Below are 8,495 nucleotides of genomic sequence, written 5' to 3' on the forward strand. Positions count from 1 at the left end.
TGAGCGACCATGCAGATTGTGACGTCATCGCAGAGCTTCTCGGCTCTATTGCAACAAAAGTAAGTACAATAGAATTTTTTTTTTATTTTTCCCGTGATCAGTGAACAGAACTTAACAGATTAGCAAAAAAAAAAAATTTTCTTTTTTTTCAAAATGACATGCGCCTGTGTGGATAGCAGGATATTAGACCCCGAGCATGTTAAGGGTTAAAGAATGCAAAGAGGAGCTTTCCGAGCCACTGTCTACCATATTTAATAAATCAATAGAGTCAGGCAGAGTGCCAGAGTCATGGAAGGTAGCTAATGTGGTACCAATTTTTAAGAAAGGAGATAGATCACTTGCGTCAAACTATCGGCCAATTAGCCTAACGTCTATTGTGGGAAAGTTACTTGAATCAATAATTGCAAATACAATTCGTCTCCATCTTGAAAAACATAAATTAATAATTGAGTCGCAACATGGTTTTACAAATGGCCGTTCATGTTTAACAAATTTGCTAACTTTTTATTCCAGCATAGCTGAGGCAGTTGATAGTGGTAAGGATTGTGATGTTGTGTACCTCGATTTTAGCAAAGCTTTTGATACAGTGCTGCATGAAAGACTAATTAAAAAAATAGAAGCTCATGGTATTGGGGGTGCTTAATTAACTTGGATTAGGGCATGGCTATTCCAAAGGAAACAGAGAGTTAGTATAAATGGGGTTAAGTCAGAGTGGGATAATGTTGTTAGTGGAGTACCTCAGGGCTCTGTCCTGGGACCTCTGTTGTTTATAATATATATAAATGATTTAGATTCAGGTTTGAGTAGCAACATTTGCAAATTTGCCGATGATACGAAAATTGGTAGGGAAATTAATTCGGAGGAGGACTCACTATCACTTCAAGTTGATCTAGATAGGGTTTTAAAATGGTCAAATAATTGGCAAATGCATTTTAATGCTAATAAATGTAAAGTTCTGAGGCTAGGTAATGATGATAGAGTTACAAGATACGAGCTAGATGGTGTTGAGATTGCGAAAGGGATCTGGGAGTTATGATTAGTAAGAATTTAAAACAAAAGGATCAATGCATGAATGTTTGTAATAAGGTGAATAGGACACTGGGATTTATTAATTGAAGCGTTAGTAACAAGACACCTGGTGTGGTTCTTAAGCTATATCTTGCTCTGGTTAGGCCCCATTTAGATCATGCAGTTCAGTTTTGGTCGCCGTATTATAAAATGGATATAAATTCACTTGAACGTGTCCAACGTAGGATGACTAAGGTAATTCCCCAAATTAGAAATCTTTCATATGAAGAAAGATTAACAAAGCTTAAGTTGCATTCACTGGAAAGGCGAAGAGTTAGGGGTGACATGATAGAGGTTTACAAGTGGATGAATGGACATAACAGGGGGGATATTAATAGGGTATTAAAAGTATCAACACAAGACAGAACACAAAACAATGGGTATAAATTGGATAAGTTTAGATTTAGGAAAGACTTGGGTAAATACTGGTTCAGTAACAGGGTTGTTGATTTGTGGAACCAATTGCCGTTTAACGTGGTGGAGGTGGGGTCCCTCGATTGTTTCAAGCACGGGTTGGGCAAGTATATGAGTGGGATTGGGTGGTTATAGATAGGAGCTGCCTTGTATGGGCCAATAGGCCTTAAGAACATAAGAACAAAGGCAACTGCAGAAGGCCTATTGGCCCATACGAGGCAGCTCCTATTTATAACCACCCAATCCCACTCATATACATGTCCAATCCATGCTTGAAACAATCGAGGGACCCCACCTCCACAATGTTACACGGCAATTGGTTCCACAAATCAACAACCCTGTTACTGAACCAGTATTTACCCAAGTCTTTCCTAAATCTAAACTTATCCAATTTATACCCATTGTTTCGTGTTCTGTCTTGTAATTACCTAAGTGTAATTACCTAAGTGTAGTTACAGGATGAGAGCTAAGCTCGTGGTGTCCCGTCTTCCCAACACTTTTTGTCATATAACGCTTTGAAACTACTGACGGTCTTGGCCTCTACCACCTTCTCACTTAACTTGTTCCAACCGTCTACCACTCTATTTGCGAAGGTGAATTTTCTTATATTTCTTCGGCATCTGTGTTTAGCTAGTTTAAATCTATGACCTCTTGTTCTTGAAATGCCAGGTCTCCGGAAATCTTCCCTGTCGATTTTATCAATTCCTGTTACTATTTTGTATGTAGTGATCATATCACCTCTTTTTTCTTCTGTCTTCTAGTTTTGGCATGTTTAATGCTTCTAACCTCTCCTCGTAGCTCTTACCCTTCAGTTCTGGGAGCCACTTAGTAGCATGTCTTTGCACCTTTTCCAGTTTGTTGATGTGCTTCTTAAGATATGGGCACCACACAACAGCTGCATATTCTAGCTTTGGCCTAACAAAAGTCATGAACAATTTCTTTAGTATATCGCCATCCATGTAATTAAATGCAATTCTGAAGTTAGAAAGCATAGCATAGGCTCCTTGCACAATATTCTTTATGTGGTCCTCAGGTGATAGTTTTCTATCTAGAACCACCCCTAGATCTCTTTCTTTATCAGAATTCTTTAAAGATTTCTCACATAATATATAGGTTGTGTGGGGTCTATGTTCTCCTATTCCACATTCCATAACATGACATTTATTAACATTAAATTCCATTTGCCAAGTGGTGCTCCATATACTTATTTTGTCCAGGTCTTCTTGAAGGGCATGACAATCATCTAAATTTCTTATCCTTCCTATTATCTTAGCATCATCAGCAAACATGTTCATATAATTCTGTATACCAACTGGTAGATCATTTATGTACACAATAAACATCACTGGTGCAAGAACTGAACCCTGTGGTACTCCACTTGTGACATTTCTCCATTCCGATACATTGCCTCTGATTACTGCCCTCATTTTTCTATCAGTCAGAAAATTTTTCATCCATGATAGAAGCTTACCTGTCACCCCTCCAATTTTTTCCAGTTTCCAGAACAACCTCTTATGTGGAACTCTGTCGAAAGCCTTTTTTAGGTCCAGATAGATGCAGTCAACCCAACCATCTCTTTCCTGTAATATCTCTGTGGCTCGATCATAGAAACTGAGTAAATTCGATACACAGGATCTTCCAGATCGAAAACCATACTGTCTGTCTGATATTATATCATTTCTCTCCAGGTGTTTTACCCATTTAGTTTTGATTAGCTTTTCCAATACTTTCACTATTACACTTGTCAATGATACAGGTCTATAATTGAGGGGGTCTTCCCTGCTGCCACTTTTGTAGATTGGAACTATGTTAGCCTGTTTCCACACGTCTGCTACGATTCCTGTACACAGGGATGCTTGAAAGATCAGGTGAAGTGGAATGCTGAGCTCAGATGCACATTCTCTCAGAACCCATGGTGAAACGCCATCTGGGCCAGCTGCTTTGTTCTTACCGAGCTCCTTGAGCATTTTTTCCACTTCGTCTCTAGACACCTCTATGTGTTCTATGTTGTTCTCTGGAATTCTTATTGTATCTGGTTCCCTAAAGATTTCATTTTGTACAAACACACTTTGGAACTTTTCGTTTAGTGTTTCACACATTTCCTTTTCATCTTCCGTGAATCTATTTCCCATTTTCAACCTCTGAATATTATCCTTTACCTGCAATTTGTTGTTTATGAATTTATAGAATAGACCTGGTTCTGTTTTACATTTGTCCGCAATCCCTTTTTCAAAATTTCTTTCTGCCTCTCTCCTCACTGCCGTGTAGTTGTTTCTCGCATCTTTGTATCGCTGGTGTATAGGTTCCTGTGCCTATTGGGCTCTATCATGTCTACATGTGACATTGTATGGGGGTCAGCCTCGTTACTTGTGTGTGGAGTCACCACATTACTTCCTAGTGCTTTCCCGTTACCATTCTGACACTAAAAAAAAAAAAAAAAAATCTATCTCTGGCTCTTTTGGGTACTCAGTTTCCACCTGTGTCCCTAGTGCGTATGCCCCTTGTGTTACATAGCCTGCTCTTATCAACCCTGTCGATTCCCTTGGGTATCTTGAATGTGGTGATCAGGTCTCCCCTCACTCTTCGTCTTCCAGCGAAGTGTGGTTTAATTCCCGTAGTCTCTCCTCATGACTTAGGTAGTGTACTTTTTCTTTCGGAACGGGTTCTGTTCCCTTCTCTGTTGACTGGGCGCTGGGGGAGCAGCTTGCTCTGTTGCCTCTCGCATGGTCCCACTGTTGGTGGGCGCTTTGGGTTGTCTTCCGGCCTCTGCTGGCATCGGAGGACGGCCTCTTTCCCTTGGGGGGGTTCAGAGCTGGCGGGGTGGGCTTCTTCCCCTGCGCTTCGTCATTTCCTCTTCGTGGGTGCGTGGGGCGTGGTCGATCCGCCCCATCCTTCTGGGGTTCCCGTCTGCTCTTTGCAGTCATGAGCTTTTCCCGTCTGCGGTTCTTCTGGACTTCTTCAATCTGCGCCCTGGATCCTATGCCCTCCTCGGAGGACTGTTGTCTTCTATTCGGATTCTGTTGGGGCCGGGTGCATGGATGGTGGCCCTGGACCTCCAGGTCACTTCTTGGCCGTTCCTCTCCCGTTTTTCTGGGACTAGCACGGTTGGTGGTGGGGCTTCAGGTTTGCTGTTTTTCTTGCCTTCCCTATTTTGTAATGGGCACTTCATATACTTTTTGCATCTTTACGGGATCTTAGTGCCCTGTCTGAGTCTGAGATTCGGTGTTTGGCCTACCTCGACGACTGGCTGGTGTGGGCTCCCAGTCAGTCCGCTTGTCTGCTCGCCAGGGGATGGTTCTTTCCAGATCGCCGGGTTTGGTTTCCTGGTGATCTGGAGGTTTTTCCATCTGTTTCTGTCCCGGGTTCGGACCTGGGCCTTGTTTAAGGCTCTTGGGCCCCTCATTGTCTTCCCTCCAGAGGTGTTACTGCAGGCTGTGGTCCCGCCTTCTGCTGTTCAGGAGGGGGTCCCGGGTTGCTCAGCGGTTGCTTGAGCGGTTGTGCGGGAGTCTGCACTTCGGCATGCTTGTCTGCCCGCGGAGTCGGGTTTGGCTACGGCGTCTGTTGGTTCCTGCGGAGGCTTCCCTTCCGCCTCTTGCATTCATTGGGTTCCTCCGGGGATCTTGTGTTGGTGCTGCAACACCAGCTTCCTCTTTGGGGTTTTCGGGGTTCCGTGCCTTGGCACCTCCTCGAGCCTTCGCTCGATGTGTTCACGAATGGGTCGTCTCTCGGCTGGGGCTTTGTGACCAGTGCTCACCAGGTCGGCCGAGGTTGATGGAGTCTGTCTGTCCGTCGGGCTCACAGCACGGTTCGGGTGTTCATGGCTGTCTGGTTTGCGCTTCGGAGGGTTTGGGTCACTAGGTACTCTACCAATCAGCTCTGTTCGGACTGTTCTCTGGTGGTTCTTACCGGAACCACAGGGGTTTGGCTAACCGTGAGGTTCGTGTCCGGGGTGTGTCCTGCGTCCTGGCGGACAGCTGTCTCGGTTCATTCCTCTTCGTGGGTTGGCCAGTCGGCGCCGATTCGTTTTGTTGGCTCTGTCAGGCGTATGGACTCCTGGCCATGGACGTTTTCGGGTCAGCGTGGTCTAGGCGTCGCCCATTTTGTGGCGCCCTTTCCCACCTGCGAGGACTTCACGGTGGATGCTTTCGGCAGGACTGGTCGAGATGGGGGGTACCTGTTCCTCTTCTCCCGGTCCAGCTGTTGCTTCGGATTCTGGCTCGGTTGCAGCCCATTCCCACGAGAACAGTCCTTATGGTTCCATGGTGGCCGGCCCGGCCTTCTTTTCAGGCGCTGCTTGATAGGTGTCCATACCCGGGGCGTTTTTCCTGAGGCTCCGCCTCTTTCAGCAGGCCGAATCGGTCCTGTCCGTGACTGGTTCGGCCTTCTCCTTGGCTCTTCGCGTCTGGTATTTTGACACGGGTATCACCATCTCTATGGTGTTCAGGTGGCTTTGTTGACGGTGTCCCACCTGCGAGCTTCGTCTTGGCGACAGTATGACGTTTCATACGTTTTCTCGTGTTTTGTTTCCCCTCCGGCCTGCTCATGCGTCGCCTGAGCCATCATGGTCCTTGTTCAGGGTGCCTTCTTATCTTCCCCTCAGTTTGTGGTAGCCCCTTCGGTTCAGTTTCCTGCTCTTTGGTACTGGTGGTAGCTTTATAGGTGTGCAGCCTTTCTCTGTCCTGGCGACGGTCGAGACGGCTGCTTTTCCGGAGGGGTTCTTGGGGTATTGGTACTTGATTGGTTTGGCCGGGGGGTGCGTCCTGTGTTGTCCAGTTGTGCTTTTTGCTGTTGCCGGCGTACCGTATCTGGGGATGCGCTGTGGTTGATCCGGTTCCTTCATTCCCTGTTTTCAGGGCTCGGGTCTCCCAGGTCGTCAGCAGTGTTTTCATTCTTCCAGCCTGCGGTCTGTCTTTGCGCCCGTGCTGTTCAGTCGTTTGCAGCTTTTGCTGCTGTGTTGGTGACGTCTCGGGCTCATTTCGGGCGCAGGGATTTGTGGGTCCCACAGGTTCTTGGCCGCCCTTCCTTATGCGCGTCTGCTCTTGGGCATTCTTGTTGCCTTGGGTCGCAGGTTTGCGACCGGTTGTCTTGGCTTTGCGTTGCTGAGTTTGTGGCGGCCGACTCCCGGGTTAGCCCTTTCTTTTCCTTCTCTTTGGGTATGAAGCTCCAGGGAGCCGTAGGGGCTCCCCACAGAAAACCAGCGTTGAATGTAATGAAACACCATTTTCTGGGTGCAACCCATGTGTAAATTGGGGATCACCTATGTCCTTAACAGATTATTTACTATTATAAATTATAGATTATATCAGATACAGTATTCATTTATATTTTGACAAATGAAAATGACAAATATGTATTTACTATCATATTATATTGCAGGGATATTGAGAAAAATATGTTTTCACTTTGTTGGAATCTTAACTTGAAATATTTTGCAGGAGTGAGAGCAACCATCGTCCAAGTGAGATGCACAGACAGCACTTGGTGACTTCAGACTGGATTTATGCATGCATTGAGAAAGGCAAGCTAGAGGAGGAAAGATACTTCATGCCTAAGATGGTTGAACTCTAATCTTACATGCATTTTTAAGAGGAATTTTATTCTTTTAAAATTATATAATGATTCTTCAATATGTATTGTTAGAGTTTACAAGCATTTGTTATTTTGATTTCATATGCATTATTATACACAAATTTTGCTGGCAGATATATAAAACAGTTAAGAAGGAAAATCCCTCAGATTGAACATTGCTAATGTAAGGTACGGGATTGAAAGCCGTACCCTAGAGTATCGCTAACAACACCCGCTCTTACTGTCTTATAAATAATGAAATAATGGGAGTGCAGGTGTCTATATAGCAATAATAAACAGTTCTAACTACATGGGACTAGAAATACACCTTGAAGGTACAATTTTACAAAAGGTTTTGTATTTAACAATACCAGATTATCTCACTCTGATTAGAACAGGAAAGGGGGGGAGGAGAGTACTTTGACCCACCCCAGGATTGATACAGACAAAGGGGGGAGGAGGTTCCTTCCCACCAACACACACCTCAGGAGACACTGGTACAAGGGTCCACACACAACAGTTTAGGCCTCTACAAACTGGGACTTAAGGTCATTACTGTATTCCACTCCTCTTGGGTTACTACAAAGGGCATATGGGTTTTAACACAACACTGTTCTGACCACAATACACAAAGGTATGTACAAAGTACATGTGGATAACACCACGTGACACAGAGCTGAGCACATGCACATGATATAATAACCCCTCTTGTTCTAAATGTCATAGTGCATACTGAACTAAATAAAGTCCATCTTTGGCTAACTGCCAACAAACTCACCCTTAACATTGACAAAACTTTCAATATTTTGCTTGGCAATAAATCCTCATATCAAAATAATGTCAGGATAAACAATGTCCAAATTAGTAACAAAGTAGATGGCAAATTCCTTGGTGTTCTCATAAATAACAAGATGAATTTCCTGGTATACATTCTATATATATCAAAAAAAGTTTCTAAAACTGTTGGCATTCTTTCTAAGATTAGATATTTTGTACCTCGCCCTGCCCTGGTGACACACTATTACTCTTTCATCTATCCTTATTGCAATTATGGTATTTGTGCTTGGGGGTCTAGTACACAAAATCATTTACGTCCTCTAATTATTCAACACAAACCTGCTATTAGAACAATATCTAACTCTGGCCCCAGACAGCACTCGGTACCCTTACTCAAATCTTTGAATACGTTAGATATTAAGTCACTGCACATCCTTTCATATGTACTCTATATATTTAAAACTCTGAACTGCAATGTCAATCCTGACCTTAGAAGCTTCCTAGAAGGTTTTAACAAAACTCATGGGCATCCACCAGAAACAAATACCTATTTGATATGCCAAGAGTGCAACTTAACCAAACTAGAAATGCTCTACAAATCAAGGGACCCAGAATGTGGAATGACCTCCCCAATCATGTCAAAGGCTGTACCTCTCTCAACCAGTTAA

General features: G+C 44.1%; 1 protein-coding gene across 1 annotated transcript in view; it reads left to right on the forward strand.

The window, feature by feature from the left end:
- The window catches only part of DNAlig4 (DNA ligase 4), a 594,766-nt gene extending 586,826 nt beyond the window's left edge, over positions 1-7,940 (forward strand). The window contains exon 19 of the mRNA XM_045745582.2: positions 6,918-7,940. Coding sequence (XP_045601538.2) covers positions 6,918-7,050 — 133 coding nt within the window. The 3' untranslated portion in view covers positions 7,051-7,940. The remainder of the gene's footprint in view (positions 1-6,917) is intronic.
- Positions 7,941-8,495: the final 555 nt, after the last annotated feature.

The sequence above is a fragment of the Procambarus clarkii genome, chromosome 16 (genome assembly GCF_040958095.1).
Source record: "Procambarus clarkii isolate CNS0578487 chromosome 16, FALCON_Pclarkii_2.0, whole genome shotgun sequence".
Classification (NCBI taxonomy): Eukaryota; Metazoa; Arthropoda; class Malacostraca; order Decapoda; family Cambaridae; genus Procambarus; species Procambarus clarkii.